This window comes from Kwoniella botswanensis, chromosome 3 (genome assembly GCF_036426115.1).
Source record: "Kwoniella botswanensis chromosome 3, complete sequence".
NCBI lineage: Eukaryota > Fungi > Basidiomycota > Tremellomycetes > Tremellales > Cryptococcaceae > Kwoniella > Kwoniella botswanensis.
This window is the reverse complement of record NC_088601.1, coordinates 1,442,679-1,465,320: the sequence shown is the minus strand read 5'-3', so window position 1 is coordinate 1,465,320 and position 22,642 is coordinate 1,442,679. Positions and strand designations below refer to the sequence as shown.

General features: G+C 44.1%; 8 protein-coding genes across 8 annotated transcripts; 3 read left to right on the top strand and 5 right to left on the bottom strand.

The window, feature by feature from the left end:
- Positions 1-12: 12 nt before the first annotated feature.
- L199_008420 (uncharacterized protein) lies at positions 13-3,778 on the top strand (the record flags this gene model as incomplete). Its single annotated transcript, XM_064894101.1, has 8 exons — positions 13-473; positions 548-1,099; positions 1,159-2,135; positions 2,202-2,351; positions 2,403-2,604; positions 2,668-3,168; positions 3,232-3,499; positions 3,593-3,778. 8 exons carry the CDS (start codon positions 13-15, stop codon positions 3,776-3,778), a joined length of 3,297 nt encoding a protein of 1,098 aa, XP_064750173.1.
- Positions 3,779-4,260: 482 nt separating this feature from the next.
- Positions 4,261-5,919, bottom strand: L199_008419 (uncharacterized protein; the record flags this gene model as incomplete). Its single annotated transcript, XM_064894100.1, has 2 exons — positions 4,261-4,320; positions 4,387-5,919. 2 exons carry the CDS (start codon positions 5,917-5,919, stop codon positions 4,261-4,263), a joined length of 1,593 nt encoding a protein of 530 aa, XP_064750172.1.
- A 977-nt stretch (positions 5,920-6,896) lies between these two features.
- Positions 6,897-8,829, bottom strand: L199_008418 (uncharacterized protein; the record flags this gene model as incomplete). Its single annotated transcript, XM_064894099.1, has 7 exons — positions 6,897-6,948; positions 7,009-7,140; positions 7,199-7,293; positions 7,344-7,480; positions 7,546-7,728; positions 7,792-7,984; positions 8,038-8,829. The coding sequence occupies 7 exons, from the start codon at positions 8,827-8,829 to the stop codon at positions 6,897-6,899; spliced, it is 1,584 nt and encodes a 527-aa protein (XP_064750171.1).
- Positions 8,830-9,695: 866 nt separating this feature from the next.
- Positions 9,696-10,809, top strand: L199_008417 (uncharacterized protein; the record flags this gene model as incomplete). The annotated part of the gene is made up of 5 exons (XM_064894098.1): positions 9,696-10,036; positions 10,102-10,183; positions 10,263-10,383; positions 10,493-10,617; positions 10,690-10,809. The coding sequence occupies 5 exons, from the start codon at positions 9,696-9,698 to the stop codon at positions 10,807-10,809; spliced, it is 789 nt and encodes a 262-aa protein (XP_064750170.1).
- Positions 10,810-11,227: 418 nt separating this feature from the next.
- Positions 11,228-13,278, bottom strand: L199_008416 (uncharacterized protein; the record flags this gene model as incomplete). Its single annotated transcript, XM_064894097.1, has 11 exons — positions 11,228-11,388; positions 11,453-11,565; positions 11,641-11,874; positions 11,974-12,111; positions 12,186-12,294; positions 12,379-12,511; positions 12,575-12,666; positions 12,757-12,887; positions 12,951-13,082; positions 13,149-13,213; positions 13,270-13,278. 11 exons carry the CDS (start codon positions 13,276-13,278, stop codon positions 11,228-11,230), a joined length of 1,317 nt encoding a protein of 438 aa, XP_064750169.1.
- Positions 13,279-13,770: 492 nt separating this feature from the next.
- Positions 13,771-18,222, top strand: L199_008415 (valine-tRNA ligase; the record flags this gene model as incomplete). Its single annotated transcript, XM_064894096.1, has 20 exons — positions 13,771-13,909; positions 13,973-14,134; positions 14,204-14,426; positions 14,486-14,650; positions 14,717-14,798; positions 14,870-14,989; positions 15,059-15,173; positions 15,229-15,317; positions 15,372-15,590; positions 15,643-15,746; positions 15,801-15,882; positions 15,933-16,091; positions 16,151-16,321; positions 16,375-16,753; positions 16,823-16,980; positions 17,045-17,200; positions 17,266-17,469; positions 17,533-17,665; positions 17,763-17,941; positions 18,004-18,222. 20 exons carry the CDS (start codon positions 13,771-13,773, stop codon positions 18,220-18,222), a joined length of 3,258 nt encoding a protein of 1,085 aa, XP_064750168.1.
- A 303-nt stretch (positions 18,223-18,525) lies between these two features.
- L199_008414 (uncharacterized protein) lies at positions 18,526-20,398 on the bottom strand (the record flags this gene model as incomplete). The annotated part of the gene is made up of 7 exons (XM_064894095.1): positions 18,526-18,631; positions 18,691-18,781; positions 18,851-18,926; positions 19,004-19,651; positions 19,759-20,009; positions 20,075-20,125; positions 20,191-20,398. The coding sequence occupies 7 exons, from the start codon at positions 20,396-20,398 to the stop codon at positions 18,526-18,528; spliced, it is 1,431 nt and encodes a 476-aa protein (XP_064750167.1).
- A 583-nt stretch (positions 20,399-20,981) lies between these two features.
- L199_008413 (uncharacterized protein) lies at positions 20,982-22,199 on the bottom strand (the record flags this gene model as incomplete). The annotated part of the gene is made up of 1 exon (XM_064894094.1): positions 20,982-22,199. One exon carries the CDS (start codon positions 22,197-22,199, stop codon positions 20,982-20,984), a length of 1,218 nt encoding a protein of 405 aa, XP_064750166.1.
- Positions 22,200-22,642: the final 443 nt, after the last annotated feature.

Here is a 22,642-nt window from a genome sequence, read left to right as displayed (position 1 = left end):
GATGATTGAAAAATGATATCTACTGCTTTGGTGACCTCACACCTGTTGGCATTACTATTACCGCTCATACTACTATCTCCCATCAACACACACGCCGCACCTGAACCAGCGGCATTGGTCGCCCTACCGCAATACACCACCACCACCTCCAACAACAAAAAGTATACACCACCCCAGCCAGAACTGGATCATGATGTTTTGCCGTTCGTAATCATATCGACGATTGATGGGGGTCTGCATGCTGTAGAGAGGAATACAGGGAAGATCAAGTGGTCCATCAAAGACGGTGTAGAACCCCTGGTAGGAGGTGGGATAAGAGGTAAAGGGAATGATGAGGAGTATATTGTCGAACCTCTCAGTGGGAGCTTGTATGTCTTCGAAGATGAGAATGGCGAAGGTATGACTAGTTCAGCAGAGACAAAGGAAGGTCAGACTCCGAAAATTAGGAAACTACCCCTTTCAGTGGAGCAACTGTGAGTTTTGTGTATCTCATCTACTACGTTGGAAAGATGAGTTGATGTGATATTGATGGTTGCTTATCGCTCAGTATCGAGCTATCACCATTCACTTTTCCCCATTCGCCCAGTCGGATCTTTACAGGTTCAAAGCATACTTCGCTTCTGACATTGGACTTGCGTACGGGTCAGCAACTAGACTGCTTCAATTCCTTCGGCACGAATCAGTCACATTGTATATGTGAGAATGAAGAGCTGTTGGATGACTTGGAAGGTAAAAGCAGATCAAATAGGGATTTGTTATTCGTCGGAAGAACGGATTACAAGTTGACTATTCATTCACCTCCAATTGCTTCTTCTTATGGCGGGCTTTCACCTTCAACCTCAACTTCGACGATCTATCAAACTGCTGCGGAAGCGAAGAGGAATGCAGGAGCTCAGGAAATCACCTACTCGACGTATACTCCAAATAGTTATGATAGACCTTTGGCGGATTATTGGGTGAAAAACGGTTTGGCAGAGCAAGGTTGGGGTGATGAAGGAGGTGAGAAGAGGACACGAGTAGAATTGGCTTATGATGGTGATGCGGTCGGAGTGGAGAATGGGAACGGTGTGAAATGGGTCACAAGATTGAATAGTATCGGGTGAGTGACAGCGTATATCTATAGCTCACTGAATGTGCTGATGCTTGTACTACCTCCAGAATCGCCGTGTATGACGTCTTACTACCACTCGATTCACCATCGGCCAACCCTATACTCGTGCCTCAACCACCACCTCATTTGCCCACATTGTTCCCACCGACTTCTAGACCATATCAGCATTTCATCGATATCGCCAAGAAACCTCAATCGACATATATCGGTTCAATTCCTCTCCAACTCGCTTTACCTCCCTCCTCGGAGAACGTTTCTGAGCCCTTATCCGATGACAAGCGCAAGCCATTATTATACGCACTTTCATCATCCGCCTACCCACTCATCAACTTTGCTCCTCCACCTCGTCCTGGTAGTCTCACCAATGGCTCATTCCTTCTCACAGAGGATTTACCAGAGAAAGACCAACTCTTGCCGTACCTCATCGATCCTCCTACAGAGGATAAAGCGTTAGTACTAGCCCAACAGTCTACATTGCCCATGTCGAATATCCGAGAAAGAGAGATACCCCGTCGAGGATGGTTTTGGTGGATATTGAGTACAATAGGAACGTTACTTATCATCTGCGGTATCGCTTTGACTCAATTCGCGAGATCGCCTAGAGTCAAACAGAGCTCTTCACCTGCCGACGAGAAAACTCCCTTACTCATCACACCTTCTTCGGAAGAGTCGACATCTGAGGCTAGAACAGGATCGGCGAAAGTAGAAGAAAAATCTCTCCCTGGGGATATAGCTACACCGCCGACTCTAGCTCCTCCAGTTGAGAGTGAGGAGGTAGCTACACCCAAGAAAAAATCAACAAGGAGGAGAGTAAGAGGGAAGAAGAAAAGAAGAGATTCATCTGCCGCTATACTCGAAGAAGGTGGTGAGGATGATGAAGAAGATAAAGAAGGTTCAGGGTCGGGTGTATCACCTAAAAAGGATGATGAGAAGCCCTTACCTGACTTACCTAGGGAAATGTCTTCTACGGATTTATTAGATCAGGAGGATAAAGAGAGATTATCGATATCTGATACTATAATAGGTGAGTTATCTGGTCAATCGCGTTCGAGCGTGATTCAAGTAACAATCTTTCTTTTTTTGATCATAGGTTTTGGATCGCACGGTACGGTCGTGTTGAAGGGTACATGGGGAGGAAGGCCTGTAGCTGTTAAACGATTGTTAAGCGATTTTACTAGATTGGCAAGTCAGGAAGTCAAATTGTTACAAGCGAGTGATGATCATCCAAATGTGATACGATGTGAGCATTATCTTTCTCGATATCGACGATCAAGCTGACTTGTCTATTTAGACTATTGTCAAGAGAAACGAGACAATTTCCTGTATATAGCATTGGATCTATGTCAAGCTTCTCTAGCGGATCTGATTGAGACTCCAGATAAGCATCTCGATTTGGCTTCTTCGTTAGATAGGAAGAAGGCCCTGACGCAAATAACGGCGGGACTAAAACATTTACATGGGATGAAAATCATACATAGGGATATAAAACCCCAGTGAGAGTCTTGTCATTAAAAGCTGGCCATAGGCAGAGCTGACATTGTCGGTTGTGATTGCAGGAACGTCCTAGTCTCTAGGGGTAAAGATGGAGCTTTGAGGATGTTAGTTTCCGATTTCGGCTTGGCCCGTCGACTAGATCAAGGCCAATCGTCTTTCGCTCCCACAGCTAATAATCTTGCTGGATCCCTTGGATGGAGAGCACCAGAATGTATTAGGGGACAAGTGAAACTCAACGAGGGAGTAACATTCGATCCAAACTCTACGTTCTCTTCATCGTCATCATCTACACATTCAATGTTAGATGAAATGGAAGAACCTAGAGATAAGGATAAAGATAAGAATAACAGATTGACAAAAGCCGTTGATCTGTTCGCCCTTGGATGTTTGTACTTCTGGGTGTTGATGTCTGGACAACATCCCTATGGGGAGACATACAATCGGGAGAGTAACATTGTAAAAGGGGATATGGTGAATATAGGTGATTTGGATGTATTGGGAGAAGAAGGTGAAGAAGCGAAAGAGTTGATAAGTAGATTGTTAAGTATGGAACCTGGTTCAAGGTGGGTCATTAACTTCCCTTCGGGTATAAACCCAAAATGCTGAATGACGGAGTCGCTTTGTAGACCGGATACTTCGGAATGTCTCATTCATCCATTTTTCTGGACGCCAGGCAAACGATTGAGCTTCCTATGTGATGCGTCGGACAGATTCGAAATTATGGAGAATGATCCACCTGAAGCTACCTTGGTACTATTAGAGACCAACGCCAGTGAAGTGGTGGGGAAAGATTGGTATTCGAAATTGGATAAGACATTTACGAGCACTTTGGGGAAATATAGGAAATATAAAGGTGCTAGTGTTAGGGATCTGTTAAGAGCTTTAAGAAATAAGGTGAGTAGATTTTTTACTTTTTGGGTTGTACCTCGATGAAAGAAGAGAGAAAGGCGGGAAGTATGTGTTAATGATACCTTTCGAATCTCACAGAAACACCATTATCAAGATCTTGAACCTTCCGTCAAACGTCATATGGGTTCATTACCCAATGGATTCTTACATTATTTCACCTCACGATACCCTAAATTGTTCTTACATGTTCATGGTGTGGTGAAGGAAAGTATGTTAAGGCATGAGTCGATGTTTGAAGGTTATTTCCAAGAGGGAAATCAATAATCAGTAAAATTGAGTACTGTGTATAGGATATAGAAGAATTTAGTTGATATGGACATTCATTATTAGCTGGAAGGGAAATAGGGAAGACTCATGTGCACACAATTATAATACTTTAAAAAACGATCATCATCGTATCATATAAGTTATATCTACCTCGAATTTTGTTGTACTGCTTTGGTTTGTTGTTACGTTACTTGAATTTTCAAGATAGAATAATATTTTGGATCTATCACTGTGTGATCTATCAATCAGTCATATGATGAATATCTACCTATGCACAATTACATTGATATGTCATGCGAATGTAAGTTTACTATGTGTTGCATAAAGTAAGCTCCGAATGCACGCAAACGTTCGAGTACCGCAAGGAATGTACGAATAAGTCATCTGAAGACGTGGAAGAGTACAGAACTATCCAATCCAATCCACTCCATGCCAATCCAATAATATTTGATTGCCATCATTAGAATCTCATCACAATCTCAATCTTCGTCCTCATCTTCCTCTTCCTCTAGTCCATCAAGATAAACAGGTTGATTCAACTATCCCATCCATATATATCAGTCATTGAACCTTGGTCAAATACGAAGATTGTCGTGTCAACTTACAATCTCAACCAGACCCAACCATTCACCCAAACCTCTTATAAACTCATCACCTCCTTCGCCACCTCCTCCAGATCTCCACCACGATTTCCTCACCTGGATAGTCCCATCAGAGTCTTTCTCTTTTCCACCTGTATCAAGTATCTTCACATCTGGGTTGTTCGTCCCGTTCGTCCCATTCTCATTGTCAGTGCTTGTGATTTGCTCATCTCCATTTTGAGTTGGAGTTTGATTTTGACTCTCATCCAATTCGTCTGACCTGAATCCGATCAGGGGATCATCAGGAGTGTACAACATGAACCCATCAAATGTCGATATAGGTCTGAGGATCCTCATCGGTCCATCATACTCTCCTTCTTGGTGACCTCCATCATGATCGATTTTCTCGGTTGATGAGTTGTCGATATTGGAGTTATCGATTGTTTTTTGAGCTGGTTTTTCAGTTTCAGTTTTGATCTCAGTATTGAAAGTTGGTGGATCATCTTCAGTGGAAGGTGAAGGAATTAGATTCTCTTCTTCTTCTTGTTCTTTTTCGTCGATTTTCAGATCCTCATTGGATTCCACAGAAGTCGTAGTACTTATATCTTCTTTCAATTCATTCGAAATTATCGATTGCGATTGAGATTGAGATCGCGAGTCTTGCTCATCTTCATCCTCCTTGACCTCTTCAATCTTTGGTATGATCTGCTCTTCAACCCATTCCATACTTTCCGTCACCTGCGGTAAACCCCTCTTACCGTGAGGATCCGGACTAGGTGATGATCGTCTTCCATTCAGACGTTTCTTCGGAGTAGGTAAAGGGTATTTCAAAGGTGTAGCTTCTTGAATCACTATATCCGGTACGACCACTTCCCCCCGGGGTTGACCTTTCTGAGGTGTAGTGTAAGATAATTTAGATCGTTTATTTGGTGTTCTAATCAACCTCTCTTCTTTGATAGTACTCTCTTGGCCATTTTCATCATCATCTTCCTCATCATCAGAATCTAATCTATACCTTTTCTTATTCTGCCTTGCAGTATTATTATTACCTCTGATCTTAGGTTTCGAAAGAGCTACCTGACCCGTACCCGCACTTGGACCTCTCCTACGTTGGGGATTCTGTCTTGTCGTACGTCTCAAACTAAGATCCGAATCCATTCCTTCTTCCTCCGTGACCATATCCACATCCTCTTCCTTTGCTTTAGCCACATTGCTGCTGTCACTGTGACTTGCACTTGAGCTTGCAACATCTAACAATCCACCTTTATCAGGTCTCTTTCCCGTTCCCAAGATCACACCCTTCCATCCCTTGGGTATATCTATATATTGACCCACGACCGTCCTACCTCGAAAGGAAGCTATCGTACTTGTAGATGTCGAGCCACGAGAGGAGGAAGGTATAGGACGAGGTTTGAAGTAATTTGAGAGAGGAGCGCTGTTAGTTGCATGAGGCGATGAGTTGCCACCTAGTGAGAATGGGAGTAGAGCCAGGGAGGGAGACGAGGCAAGTGGAGTAGAGGACGAAGAGGAGAGGATGAATGTGGTTGATGAGGACATGTTTGGATCGAGTATCAATTGATGATCGAGGTGCAGTCGATTTCGATGTCAAATCCTCGATGAATCACAGTGATCAGAGACGAAAACCAAGACGAAGATTGGATACTCGTATGTTAGATCATCAAACGATTCGAACGACTCATGTCGAAAGACGCGTGACAAACATTCATCTCATTTACATCCGACGCGTCGGACCAATAACCATAGTATACGAGTAAGTTAATCCTGCATTCATTCATGAGATAACACATTTTCATATATTGAACGTATGATATACTACTTTTTCACTATATAATCCTTTGGGAAAACTGGGATCTGAGGACTGGAAACAGACCGCATAAATTTAAAGAGAGAAATCCAACGACCAACAACCAAAAAGAAAATCGGAGCAAGGAGAAAGTAAACAAGACCTAAGGTAAAAAATTGGATGTATATTTTACATTTTGGAGTAATCTGATATCCAGACTGTAATGATGATGGGTTTCCTTTGTTTTGAGTTGCCTGAAGACGACGTGGGACTGAGATGTGAATATGTATCGCGGGATTGCGAAGGTGCAAGAGGTGAAATATATTCGGCTTCACTATGTACGCCCTTGAGGATCGTCCTTGATTTCGCATGGCCAGGCCTGGTCCATCGCGCGAAAGTGAATCATGAGCCCAGCCAAGGGTAGGCTCAATATTCCTCCATGATCGGTCCCGGGTTTAGTCGTGTCATGAGATACTAACCATTATCGATGGCGATGTAGCCGTGCTGATCGAGAAAGGCAAAACGTCCACTCGTTTGTTATGTGAATCATGAATGATACGTGTAGGGGCGTTAATTGTATATGAGTGATTGGCAGTATTATATGAGTTTGCCGAGAGATAGTTTGCCGAAAGATATATCGTAGATGGTATGAGAGGCATTGCGGAAGGTATAAGTATTGGTACGGGCGTGTGGAGCGGAACAAAGGATTCTGAATGGTAGATCAATCGATTTAGTAGCTCTGAGCCATCGGATTGTTAGGTGGACTTTGATGATTTTGCAGACTACATAGCAGATATCATCAGAATCATGTTGGGTATCAATACATGCAACAAACGACTCACCTTTTCCGCTTGGACTTTGTCATCTCCTTCTTGAGAGCTGCCCCGTCCAGTGGCTTGAGCAATTCGAACGAACATAATAGATCTTCCGAGACTGACATGACCGCTCCGAAATTGTCGAATTCACCGCAGTAACTATCAACCAAGTCAATACATAGTGACCAATCACTTGTCAAAAGGAAGAAGAGCTCACTTTGGTGCAGAAAATACCGTGACTAACGTCCTGTCATTATAGAACTCATACCCATCTTCCACTACCATATGTGCTCGGCAGATCAGGTCCATGTCCTATCGACATATCAGCTAGTCTCCTACAGCGATTATTCTGCTGCACTCACATGAGTCGCCAAGAAAGCATTGATGACACTCTTTCCATAACAGAACGATACACCTCTTTCGTTATCCTCCCAATCCAGTGCCGTATCAGATGGATCGGACCAAACCAGATCATTCAAAAGTCCATAATCAGGCACATCTATTGATGATATCAGTATGAAATTCGATTCGTTCATTCGTTTGTACGTTGGTTCCATGACTCACCCGTCGGTCTCTGTATCCTCCTAATATCATCCATACTCTTCAAACTGGGACTTAGACCTCCGTGGACACAGAAGATCTTACTTGCTACTATCGAAGCGATGGGTAGTGCGTTGAATACGTCAATGAAAGTCTTCCATGTCTTGATATTAGTCCTTCTTTTACATTCATCGTAGAATCCGTATACTACCATTGCAAGTCAGCTGAACGTGATCGTGATCCACTGATATCTGTACTATGCGAGCTCACCCCTGGTCACATTCGCACACTCGTGATTCCCACGAAGCAGGAAGAAGTTTTCCGGGTACTTGATCTTATAACATAGCAATAAGAGGATCGTTTCGAGCGATTGTTTCCCTCTGTCCACGTAATCACCTAGGAAGAGGTAATTGGCCGAAGGTGGGAATCCACACATTTCGAACATCCGAATCAAATCGGCGTACTAGATGAATCAAAACACTTAGCAAAGGGTGAGAGGGCGTATGGCTCACTTACCTGACCATGTACATCACCGACGATCTTGACTGGCGGACTGAGTTCGATCAAAGTCGGTTGCGATAAGAACACTTCTCTCGCTGCTGCACATACACTAGCAATCTCGGCGTTCTTCAACGGAGGTGATTTAGTCACCTTTCCACTGTACCCAGCCTCCAACAGACGATGAATCATATTATCAACGTCCAGTACCTGTACACCTCCCTGTGAGCTGGACGCTCCTATACTCGATCTACTGATTGTCGCTGATAGTGCCGCACCGGGTGATAAGGACGATGCGGAATCTCTCTGCATGTGGCCCGGACCGGTCGGCGAGCTGAGTGGTGGAGAGCTAGGTTGACCGGGCGATACGGATAATGCAGATGGTGGAGGAGGTGAATGGCCCAACAATGATGATCGAGTTTTGGGTGCTGCTAAGATATTTTGTGTGGTGGGAATATTGGATGGTGATGTGGTTGTAGTGTTGGAAGGGGTAGATCCATCAAATGAATTTTGAGTATTCAATCCTGGTCTGTTATTAGTGTTATTTGAAGATGCTAAACTTGATATTGATCCATTCTTCTCTTTACCACTTGCACTCGACCCTGTACCCCGCCTTGCACTTATTCTAGATGGTGTACTGAACTGCCCCACGGAGGAGTTGTTGGTATTACCAATATCCATGGAAGGTGACGAGGTTGTCTCACCATCGGATATGGTTGTGGTGGCTAACGAATCCGCCAGATCAGATGCTGATAGTTGCTTTGACGATGTACGTCCTAACTTCTTGGAGGATGATTGTCCTTGGCCCATTGTGTCCGATGACTAGAGAATCGGCGGTGATGGTGGTGGATGTAGTGTAGTGTAATGTTAATTGGAGCTGTTTGACGTCCGAGCGTCGGGTGTCGTCGCGCGGGCGAGATAGATGGGTTGGTACAATATCGAGGAGTGTTGACAAGTAGCTTACGGTGGTCGTATCATGAAGAGAAGGGGTGGTGTATGTGAGCTGACTACGATGTATGGATGGATGCGGTGTGAAGTGGTTTGATATGATATGAATGATAGGGAGTGGTGGTGTCAAGTGGTGTGTGAGATTGACAACTCCAAAGAGTCAGCCAGTCACTGGGTCATGGCCGGGTAACACTACTCGCTGACTGACTCAGGGTAAAACGACAAAACAATCTAGGCTCACAGGCTACAGCCTAATCACCATTAGAGTTCATTACAACCCACTCCTAATCAGCGATTGCTTGCAGCTACAAAACGGTGTCGGACTTCGTAATCGTGCGCACAGATCATCGCATCGATGTCCAGACGCAGTCACCCCATATTCATATTCATCTATGCACCATCAACTTGCATCATTCATAGCACCGCATCCTCACATCTTCGTCACTCGCAGATCAGGTCTATTGCTTCTAGAACACTTGGATGACCAAGAACAATCAATTCTCTTGTTACCCAATACCGCATCATCTCAGGGTAGACGCGTAAACCTTGACATCTGTTAGGACCGGTGGATGAACCAGCTATTACGTTGACAGGATTACAATCGGGCGGACTATCTACCTACCACATCATACTCAACGTACTTCTAAACCACCATCTACCACATCATACTTCAGAGCAGTATCTGCCCACAGCATACATCACAACCAGTACAGAACACTTATCCAATAATGTCCCAAGCTATAGGATACTCCACCACCCCTCCAGCAGGATCATCCCGATTTTCCTCCACTTCCTTATACTCTACCAGCCAGAACCCCTCGAGTAGCACGATCAACAATAATCCTAATCCCAATAGGAGAGAATCAGCTCGTTCGAGCATAGTACCCATCCAACAGCAGCTATTCGGAGGCTCGACCACCCAGCAGCAGGGTAATGTAAATATACTAGATAGGTCAATCAACAAGACGAAAAATGCGGAAATTGCCTTATCGACTTGGGCATTTCTGTTCGCAGAGGTTATTTCGTATAGTCAGAGTAGGAGTGATAGTATTGCTGATCTAGAGAAGAGGTAAGTACGCAATCTGCCTACTTCTGGATACTAATAATGACGTTGATATTGACGGTGCATAATAGATTGTCGACATTGGGATATGATGTAGGACAAAGAATATTATCGTTGGTCTTACTTCGTAGTACCCAGACATCGAATTTGAAAGTGAGTGTTATCCCACAAGATACATGTCAACAGACTATCGAAAAGCTTTGAAGCTCATTCAACTCGATGATACTTGCAGGATCCAAAGAGGGAACATCGATTGATACCAATCTTACAATTCGTACATACTCAGATATACAAGTACGTATTTGGTAAACCTGCAGATGGCCTGGAAAGGAGTTCAGAAGCTGAGGATGAGTGTAAGTTTCCACTCACCTAATTCTTCTACCTTTTACATCCACACAGGGGTTGCAAGGCTTTTGTATAGAACAGTGTATATGGTGTGCTGATTTTATATATCTTTACCAGTTATGTTGATATTGAACGAATCGCCTCTGAGTCAATTCATATCAGTGCCAAAGGACATGTCGGACCTATCTTGTGAATCGTTCACTGCGGGTCTGGTGGAAGGCGTGTTGGATGGATTGGAAGTGGTAAGTGCCCTACCCCACCAAAGCCGTAGAAGCCGAATTGAAATCGATACATGATGCTGACGTTGAACATAGCCTGCTAGAGTTACAGCTCATTGGGTAGGGGATCAATACCCCGATCATCCTCAACGTACAGTCATTTTGATCAAGCTAGATCAGAAAGTGATGGATAGAGAGGAATCATTGGGTACATGACCAAAGTCCGTTGTATAGCATATGCACAAAAACAATAGAATGGAAATAATTGTCATTATCCCTGCCACTCTGCGCACAACATGATGCTAACGATTAGAGGAGCGATTAGCAGAATAATCACCTCATGCAGATAACCCAAGAGAAACTGCATAATATTGTATACTAGGGCTGTACTCGTTCATAATGTATCAAAACAAACAATAAAAGGAAATACAATTTTAGAAAGGGTTATTTTGAAATCAGACTTGTCAAGGAAATGTAGATATCATTGTCCCATATTATCTAGACTAATCAGGTGACTCTCATTTCTGGATTCTACTCGTGTGCTTCGTGAGGCGACGTCTATGAATGGCGTTCGTGCGGAGTATAGGATGACTGAGGGATATGAAGCGGCTAGAACTACAGCAACTCGACATTGTCAGTCCGTCTTCCTCGGTTCGAGATACTCGAGACTCACTCTAATCTGATATGAGCCATTCGCTCTGGATAGATACCTAACCCATTTCACACTTTGATAGCCACTCTTCTCGAACACTTTAAGGAATCGAACGAGTAAACCTGAAGCAGTGAACATGACGACTGTGCAAGAACAGAAGGAGATGATCAGTCGCATAGACCGAATATCATTGGAAGAGCTATCTACCTGAGAAATCAACTTGAATAGGCGGTCTAGACCAAGCTTGTCGATGCGTCGTAGCTGCCAAATCAGCTTCGGCGTTTAACGTGCATTCTTGAGCTCCCTGTAGACGTGGTATTCTACACAATGTACAATTCAGCCATCAGCAAGATACCTTTGATAATCTGAGTAGCAGTACTATACAAGTCACTCACTTCCATACAATAACATTTTCACCCGGGACATACTTCGCTTTACCCACACCCACTTTGGTTTGTACTCCGGTGGTATTTAACGGTGTAGGTATACGTAGTAAGACGTTATTGGCATTTAATTTAGGATCAAAATTCGCTCGTAGATGAATCGTGTATTCCACTCGTGATTTAGAAGGTTCCGTTACGTGAGTCTGGAGTCTGAATGGTAAGTTGATGTTGGACGTTGATCGGTACCTGTCAGACAAAATGTATCAGCACAGCTTCTCATATTTCAAGAACTCGAACTTTTAGGAAGCTGTGGTATATTTATCGATCGAAAGGGTTTGCACCCACCTCATAAGTTCGAACTCTCCATCGGGAGGTATGAAACTTATACTCCTGTCCGAATCGAATTTGCCCAATCTGACACATTGATGGAATTGACAATCGTCTAATTCTACGGTGTCGTCAGATTTAGCCGCTTCGTTCCCACTAAGACACATTTAGCGGTATCAGCTCAAGGTCCACTTGCATCGTAAGACATCGTAGACTAAGAAGAGACATACCGTTTCTGCAATACCAGTTTATCGTTCAAACCAAATTTACACTCTGGCGTACCACTGAGATAAGCTCTCATGAGGATCTGTCCATCTACATCTGCCCGCAAGACGGCTCCTGTGATGACGCAAGAAACGTCAGTTGAGCTATTGTAACACTTTTCATTCCACAGATCTAGTCCAGAGCGTGCCTCAGACGTACCTTCCTTACTCATCAGCAGATTGACAGTCTCGATAACATCTACAAACGCCTCGTTCTTCCTGTACTTGACATCTGATCTGCGCCATGAGGTAGCTCCGGTAGCTTGAATCGTTATCTTGGACGAGTCTTCCCTCTACAGAGGTTCATTATATCAGCTGGAGGGTATCAACGTCAAGTGAGCTGGGATGTTACATACCACTGCCATCTCCGATTTTATACTCTCTGTCGTTATGTACATCTTCAACGTGTCTATCTCTGAGTTCTGCGGGAAACCAAAGTCGATGATTTCTATATGACATCCATCGCACGATCAGCCCATATGATCCGATGGCGGAATGTGGGTCATTACCTGAGATCAGGTGGAGATCAGGTGCTCACCATCTAGTAGTTCATAGATAAGTACGAAGTTGTTTTTCACACTCTCTTCATCTAATTTACTGAAATAACTCCTTGAGATGGTTATGAATCGATAGAGGAACTCGAACACCAGCGCAGCAGAGGCATTACATCTAAGAGGAGATTATTGTCAGCTGCCATTGCTTCATAATTGAGTCGGAATTTGACCAACTCACTTGGTTACTCCTACTACGTAGACATTATTTATCCTCACATGGAAGAAGGACGTTGAACCTAGTGTGATGATTGGTGAACGGACATCGGGGTTGGAGATGACCTGGATTCGGAATACATCTGATATTGATCGCCTATACCCAGTCGTGCAAGTCAGTACAACCTCATGGGATTATCTGTGACAATACAGCTATGCTCACTTCACATCTTGACGAAATAACCTGGATATCAATACTTCCCCTTTCTGGTTGAATATGAAGAACGCCTGGGGCAAGGAATACAGTCAGCTAGGGTGAGCAGGATCAACAGCAGGTAGCTCACCGATATCATTTTGATGATGTATACAGTTGCTGTAGATGTGGATAAGCTGACGATAACAATCAAAACCACAATAACAACAATGAGAGGTTGCAAGTGAGTGAGTGACATCTTACGCTTGGACCGCGTCACATCCCACCTCCCAACCGGTAAGTGAGTTTATCTATCCATGTTGCCCACTTAAGCGCCTTTCATCCCTCTCTTTCCTTTGATATCCGACTTTTTTTGAATGATTCACAGTTTATGAGTCAAGATATATCTATCCATCCTCACTTCCTTTATCGCTCTCACTCGTCTCTCATAGATCTACCAGACGAGTCGACTCGAGTATCAAAGTATATGCTGAGGCATCTCTTACTTAAATACTCGACTCGCTCTTTCCGAAACACCAGTAATCTTGAATATCAACCTATCAGTCATTCAAGAAAAATCAATAGTCCAAGCGTAAAAACGATCTCAACCTATTCACCACAGTCTCAATCGCAACGTAACAATAGTATAAACATGTCATCAGAAGAGCAGAAAGTAGCTCCTCCACCTGACCTCTTACCTGCAGAACAGGCCAACCCGGCTGAAGGAGCCGCCGCTGCCGTCGCTCCTGGAAGTCCAGCCGAAGGTGGAAAAGAGCAGTCGAAGAACGCAGGTAAGCAGCTGTCTCGCCCTTATCGTCCTTCAATAGAGCTGACGTACAGTGAATTACTTGTAGCCAAGAAAGAAGCTAAACGACTTGAGAAGCTTGCCTTGAAAGCTGCTAAAGGACCTGCTGTAGCTCAAGGCGCAAAGAAGGACAAATCAGAGAAGAAGGAGAAGAAAGTTGAAGCTCCTGCAGAGGAATGGGTCAACACTACACCGAAAGGAGAGAAGAAAGGTTAGTCATCATCTAACCTGCCACCCATCTAGCACGATCATGTGAACTGACGACCGTTTGTTGCTGTAGACGTGTCTGGCAATCTTCCAGCAGGGTATGATCCAATTCAAGTTGAAGCTGCTCATTACGATTGGTGGAATGCCAAAGGATTCTTCAAACCTCGTTATGGACCTGATGGTAAACCTGTCGAAAAGGGTACATTCTGTATCACCTTCCCTCCTCCAAACGTCACTGGTAATCTGCATATCGGTCATGCTTTGACAGTCTCAATTCAGGATGCTATGATAAGATGGTATGTCATCTGTCAACCTTAGAGGAGACGAAGATGCTGATATCAAAACAATTTTACAGGAAACGAATGCAGGGATACACTGTACTTTACCTTCCCGGATACGATCACGCCGGTATCGCTACTCAGGCAGTTGTAGAACAAAGGTTGATGAAGACCGAGGGACATTCGAGGCATCATTATGGGAGAGAGAAATTCTTGGAGAAAGTATGGGATTGGAAAGATCAGTGAGTGGATACGCTCCTTTTCTGACTTCGTGATTTACTGTGATGTGGGCTAATGAGAATATGTAGATATCAAACCAAGATAACGAATCAGATGGAGAGACTTGGTGGTTCGTTCGATTGGGATAGAGTAGCATTCACGATGGACGAGGTGAGCATAGGCGCGAGCAGAGAATCCTTTGGAACAGATTCGCAAGTATTAATGCTCTGAGTGGGATGTAGTCTCTGAGTAAAGCCGTCCGAGAAACCTTCTGCATCTTGCACGAGAAAGGGTTAATTTACCGTGCCAACCGATTGGTCAATTGGTGCTGCTACCTGAACACTAGTTTATCGAATCTCGAAGTAAGCTATACATCATTCAGTCTTCTCTCAGACGCCGTTGAGGAAATGGCTGATTTGATGTGGTGTTAGGTCGATCAAATGGCTCTGACCGGTAGAACACTGCTGAACGTCAAAGGTTACGATGCCAAGGAGAAATTCGAGTTTGGTGTAATCACTTCTTTCGCTTACCCGATCGAGAATTCTGGTAAGCCCTTTTCATTGGCTATGACACCGGATTTTAAGCTTATATAGCTATGTAGACGAAAGGATCATTGTCGCTACCACTCGACCTGAAACCATGCTTGGTGATACTGCCATTGCTGTTCACCCTGATGATCCTCGATACAAGGTGAGCCTATCGGTTTCTGCTGTGACCCATCGTCACTGATCATCATCATCACAGCATCTCCACGGCAAATTCGCTGTCCATCCCTTCAACAATCGACGTATACCCATCATCACCGATGCCATCACTGTAGACATGGAGTTCGGTACTGGTGCTGTCAAGATCACTCCTGCTCATGATCCTAACGATTTCGAATGTGGTCAGCGTAATAACCTTGAATTTATCAGTCTAATGAATGACGATGGTACATATAACGAGAATGCCGCTCCTTACCAAGTGAGTCATTGCGATTCTCCGTTTGCGATCAGCAACTTAGCAATGTTGGTAGGGCATGAAACGATTCCACATCAGGAACGAGATCATCAAGGCTTTGAAGGAGAAGGGCCTTTATGTCGAGCAAAAGGACAATGAAATGCAAATCCCTATTTGCTCGTGAGTTCCGTTCAGTCATCAAAATGGGGTACTCCGATAACAACTGTGCTATAGTCGATCCGGTGATGTCGTCGAGCAAATCCTTAAACCTCAATGGTGGGTCAGCTGTCAGCCTATGGCCGAGGACGCTCTCAAAGTAAGTCGTAGTGACAGACTTGGATGGGTCGGGACTGACTTTCGTATCAGCGAACACGTGCCGGTGAACTCGAGATCAAACCTAAAACTTCTGCTAGTGATTGGGTCCGATGGATGGAGAATATGCAAGACTGGTGTATCTCCCGACAGCTTTGGTGGGGTCACCGATGTCCTGCTTACCTCATCAAATACCATGGTGAAGCTCCTGATGTAAGTGAATCATTCAATATGCAAAGAGAGATATGTTCACTGAACTGCTATATGTGTAGACCGGTGATGATAAGAATTGGATCGTTGCTCGAAGCTTTGAGGAAGCCGATGCTAGAGCCAAAGAGCAAGCGAACGGGCGCAAATACACTCTTGAGCAAGATGAAGATGTTCTCGATACTTGGTTCTCATCGGCTCTCTGGCCATTCTCCACTATGGGTTGGCCAGACAAGGTCAGCTCAACATGAAATTCTCTATATGTCGTTAGCTGATGAATGTGCAACAGACGGCCGATGTAGAGAACTTCTACCCTAATAGTATTCTCGAAACTGGATGGGATATCATCTTCTTCTGGGTCGCCAGAATGGTCTTCTTCGGAAATGCCCTTACTGGTAAAATGCCTTTCAAGGAAGTCTACTGCCATCCAATGATCCGAGACGCCTATGGACGAAAGATGTCCAAATCACTCGGAAATGTCATTGATCCTCTTGATGTTATCACTGGTCAAAACTTGCAAAAACTCCACAACGATCTACGAATGGGTAACTTGCCTGAAAAAGAGATCGTTAAGGCTGAAGATGGTCAAAAGAAGTTGTTCCCCAAAGGTATCCCTCAATGTGGTACGGATGCTTTGAGATTCACACTTTGTAACTATACTTCAGGTGGTCAGTCGGGATTCTCTCATCGATGATAGCAAGAAAATGATAGCTGATAATTGTGATTTGTGAATTTAGGTCGAGATATCAATATGGATATTGGACGAGTTGAAGGATACAGAAAGTTCTGTAACAAACTTTGGAACGCTACCAAGTTCTGTTTGTTCAGAATGGATTTGGTAGATTTGAATGGTGTAAGACAACAGAGTACATTCGTTCCCAATGCTTCGCCATTGGTAAGTTCGCTATCGCCTCATGGAAAGTCATCATGACCAAGCTGATAATGACATTTGTGTTTAGCCAACGGGTCAAGAAGGTTTGGTCGAGAAATGGTTGTTCCACAAACTCAACCTCGCGTCTGCAGCTGTATCTAAAGCATTGGAAGCTAGAGAATTCTCAGATGCTACCAATGCGGCTTACCAGTATTTCTTAAATGACCTGTGTGACGTCTTCATCGTAAGTCAGCTATAGAATTCGCGAGAAACTGAAAGCTGAATTGTTCGTCCCTTCGCCGTCGTTAGGAAGCGACTAAACCTCTATTCGAAGCTAATACCGATGCTGCCTCAAAACTTTCCGCTCAAAATACCTTATACACATGTCTCGAAGGTGGTTTGAAACTGTTGCATCCTTTCATGCCTTACGTTACTGAAGATCTGTGGCAGAGATTACCAAGGAGAGAGGGCGATAAGTGTGAGACAATCATGTTGGCTCCTTTCCCTGAATATGTGAGTTATGAGTGAACCACTCTGCTGCTTTGACAGCCGTATGTGCTGATGTGCATTTGGTAGATCTCTCAACAAGAGTTCCCTGAAGCCGCAGCGGAATTTGACGTAGTTGTAGAATGTATCAAGGCTGCGCGATCTATCGTTGGGTTGTACAACTTGCCTACGAACGGTAAGACCATCGAGGATAAAATTACTGGTGAGTCTTTCCTGCCTGGTCAAACATCTTTATCCTCTTCGGAGAAAACTCAAACCCAGAAGCTGAATTTTGTGATTTGTTACTTTTTCAACGCTAGTTATCGTCCAAGTCAAGACCACTCAACAAAGACAACTTCTCGAATCTCAAGAATCCATCATCATAGGTCTAACCAAGGGGTGCGGTACAGTCAAGTTCATTACCGATGATTCTGAAGTACCTAAAGGATGTGGAACTGAGTTTGTCACTGCGGACATCAACGTTCATATACCCGTTGCTGTAAGTGCGCATTGGCTATAAACTAATCGACAGTCTGTTGATGTTCCTGGTAATCTATATAGGGCAAAGTAAACGCTTCGGCAGAAGTTGATAAGCTCCAAAAGAAATCCGCTATCGTCGAATCAAACAAGAACAAGTTGATTAAGTTGATCGAACAACCCAATTATGAGACTACGATTAAAGAGGAAGTTCGAAATTCCAATTCAGAGAAATTACAGAATTTGGAAGTTGAGATTGAAACTCTTAGATTGGCTATTGAGAGATTTCAAGCTATTTTGTAGATGATAAAACAAATAGATTGGATTGGGTTGGATGCATATAGTATATATATATATATATAAGTTTGCATTATGTCATTTGGTCGACTTGCAAATTGAGCGAAGGTAGTTATGATAATGCAGTATAGTATAGTACATTCTGCATAGATGGCATATTTGAGTATTATCTACAACTTGATTTTGACTTTTCCTGCTTTCCACTTCACTTGATTTGATTTGATTCGATTTAATTCGATTCGATTGATTTTGACTAATCGATTATATACAAATGATGAATTGATTTACGGATATTCCATTCTTTTGGTACTACTCCCTTCTCCCTTTGAGCTGTTCAAACATATTCTCGATATCCGCTTTGCTAACTGATTGACCTGATGAGACGTGTTGCTGTAACATCGTATTGAGGTGATCCCTAAAATCGTCAGAGGTTAGCAGAGTAATATCGGGATGTGAAATGATCTGATCACCCACTTCAACCTTTGATATTCGTGTAACGCTTCTATAGCTTGGACCCTGGGTAGGGAAGTCATCACTCTTGATGTAACCTGTTCGATCGTTTCTTCTATTTCGATATCATCATGTATCAGCTGATCACATCTCACATCTATCGCCAACAGAGCAGTTGACCAACCTTGTTCATCATCTTTTGGAGGTTCATATATCTCTTCATCTACCAATGGGAACGGTAAACTAGCAATTGTCTCTTCCTATCGACGAGCAAACGAGTGAATCAGCTGCACATTCGTGCCCATCATGACAGCTGGACGAGAGCAAAAAAGCTCACATCAAGTTGATCTTTCAGTTGATCTCGTACCCCGTTAGCTAAAAATATATCTCCCTTACCTTTCCATTGCCAACCTGATGATGATGAGGATATTGAGGAGGTACCTTGCGATGTCGATTTGTTACTCGCTGTAACGGGAGTTGCTAGGCCATTTTCCAATCTAATCTTCTTCGTAGACTCTTCTCCCACTTCATCGGAATCTTCAGCTTTCCGCTTCCCCTTCTCCTCGACATCCTCCACATGTTCGCTTTTACTCGTAGTCACCTCTTCTCCACCTCCGGTCTTGCCATTCACATCATTACCTGTATCTAATATTTGCCCAATCACCGTCCATCCACTTTGACTACCGTCCGAAGTAGGCTCAATGATCATCCACCCATCCTTTCCTGCTTGATTCCGTAGATATTCGTTACCCTTCACACAATCTGCGCAGATCAGACCGTCGTAACTATCTGATCGGATCAGTACAGTCGACTCTTCATCATCTTCTTCATCTACTACATTTTCGGAATTTTGTGGGTTGCTTGAGGGACGGTTCGTTGTAGCTGTAGGTACAGCTGGATCTGTATCGTCAGGTTTGACCTGTGTTGGCTGTGTATTAGAAGAGATGGTGAGACGGAGGTTGAGACATGATTCATGGAACCAATCCTACGTATCACCCCAAAATTTCATCAGCGACATATTCTCACCAGGCTCTTCGCCATGTTCAATCATCTTCGAGTAGGATGGAATTGAGGGGGAATAGATAGACTCACTTCACAAGCGATACAACAGATCATAGCTTCCGTTTCCGTCTCAGCGTCATACTCTTTCCCACACCTACAGAACTTCCCCTTGAAATTCTGAGTATACTTATTCTTTTCATTAGGTTCCTGGGGCTGTTGATCAGGTGGATACAGACCGCATCTCCTTCGTTTGGCTGGTGGAACAGGTTCAGGTTGGGTCGAGGAAGTTGGACAATCACATCGGAATGAACGACGAGTCCAGAGTTCGACTAGTCGATGCTCTACATCATAATATCTATCTCCATCAGCTATTAGTCTACGATGAACATGTTCACAATGACCTTACCCGAATGGCAGGATATTGAACATCCATAACATACTCCCTTTTCACCGCAATCTATGTCAATTTCCACGCCAGTCAGTCCGATCCAAGTTCGAATAGATGAGGAAACCTCAGCTCACCAAGACAAGACCATACGCTCTGTCTTAGATATCCTTTATCATATGTACATTCATCAAAACAGTAGGGTAAGGCTTCTCTGGCCTCTTCGGCCATACGATCAGAGGTATCTATGAGAGATTGAAGAGTAATTTCGGAAGAAGGTGGTTGGGAAGCTAGATAGGATGTGGGTAGGAGGGTGAAACGCGTCGAAGATGATGGTGATTCCATTCTGAGCTAGACTGAATTTTCGAACAATGGTCCTGCTCTGTACCAGGCCATGTAATGTGAGGAGGATGTCACGTTTATATGCCATACGTTGTACAAACATATCCTAATCTGCTCTAATATCCTTGTGAGTAACCAACTTAACTTATGGATGGACGCGTCAAAGTGGAGGGTGGTCCGATCAGTCAAGTTCAAGTGTACGAGCGCCACAGTCCAGTAGTCCCATTCCGATCTTATCATGGGTGGCGACATCGTCCAGAAGGTCTGCTAAACCACAGGGGTTCTGCTATTGAGAAGTATGGTCATGTATCATGCATCAAGAAATCAAAGTCCTTATATACAGTATATGCAGGGGTAAATTCATTTATACAGAAAAGATTCAAAACGTTTCCAATTGTTTTCAAGTTTTTCAAAGGGGGTATATTTCTTATTATTACGGTAAATGTTCACTCAACCAGTTGAGTCGTCCTTATATCTCTAAGTCAACGGAACGTTGGCACCTTTTTGAACCCCTATACGATCCTATCAGCCATGAATCGCTATATCACGAGGAGGATATGAAAGAGCTTACCGTAGGCTTTCAGAATTACGAGGAAGGAGATCCTGAAGGGACGGAACCTGATGGAGCTGAGCCTTCACCACCGGAGGTGGAGTTACCACCCTGTCCACCTTCACCGCCTCCTCCAACAGAAGAAGACTCGTTCTCAAGAGCACCTTCAGCGGTCAGGTAAGCAGCGGCGGAAGTAGCGACGGTCTCGTTGGTGTTAACACCGACGGTGACCCAAGCGTAAACACCATCTTCGATAGAATCACCAAGTAATACGTATTCGACGAAAGGATCAGAGGCACCTTCGATAGCTTCTTCGGCCAAGATCGAATCTTCATCATTCTCAGTCACCGTTTGGGTATTGGAGGCGTATGGTTCGACAGTAGCAACTTCAGAGAGGAGATCTTGATCAAAGAATAATTGACCGATGTGAATGGCTGACGAGTTACCTGAACCGTTGGCACCGGTACCGATCGTACCGTTTGAATAGAGTGTGGCGTTGGCATGTCCAACGACGTGGATGTGAGTGGCTCGACCAGTGTAATGTCCAGGAACGATGGTTTGGAAAGTGGCTACACCAAGATCATCGGTTTCTTGTAATCCTCGAAGGAAAGTTTTGTTGAGATTGGCTTCATCAGATGTATCTCCATTTCCACTTGCTACTACACCAGAGTATACTCCTGTAGCATTACAGTGCCAGATTTCCCAATAAAGTTGAGGAACAGGTTCGCAATTGGCTACGTCGACGACTTGAGTACTGAGGTAGAGTGGTACACCAGATTGATCCTCGGTGATGTTCTCTCGAACGTATTCACCAGATACCCAATAAGGACCGATGGTGACTTCGGGTTGTAGGAGACAGGCGTCACTACCGACAGTACCGTTACCGAAGAGCTCAGCCGAGGTGATGTTGGCAGTGATGGTAGTGAGGTTGGAAGCGTGAGAGGTGTTTACGAGAGTTTCTCCATAGTCGGTGAGCGAAGTTTCTCCTGACATTTGTCGTTTGGCAATAGATGATTTCTTGGCTTTGAGAGCCGATCGGAGAGCATCGATCTCTTGAGCTCTCCGAGAGGCTACTTGAGAGTGGAGTTCACGCTTTCGGGCGCTGTTGGAACATGAGGAGTAACTTCGTCCAGAGTGTTCGAGGAAGGTTCGTTTAGCGAGGGCAGCATGATCGTCATGGTGGTGTTCTTCACCTGGGTGTGCGGTGGCACCGAGAGCAAGTGAAAGGAGGATGGAGGTAACGGCGAATCGCATCTTTCTATGATAGTGGTTGAATATTTTAGTAAAGTAAAGTCCGGTTGAGTTGATTTGGATGGGGAGAAGATGATTATCCCATATTTCTCTGCTCAGGTCAGCCTCCTTATATCCATCTATTCAAGTTGACCGCAGCCACATCCGACCAATGAGACAAAGGGGTAATCAAACGAAATACAGCAATACAGCACATAGCGTCATTTACTACACGAAGCTGTCCTCGACCGCAGTGAGAAGGTGTTAATGTACCTTGGAAAGCAGTCAAGTCTGGAATTGGCTGGTCTCAACCAATCACTCTGAACGTATTGCACAGTACCTCGTTAGATCCTTTGACCTTGGCATTGACCTTGTAGTAAGCATTACCCGAATCCTCATTGGACACAACCATCATGTCCTTTGTGCCAATTAGGGGCCATGGAAAAATAGTCGAAATCACTGTATTC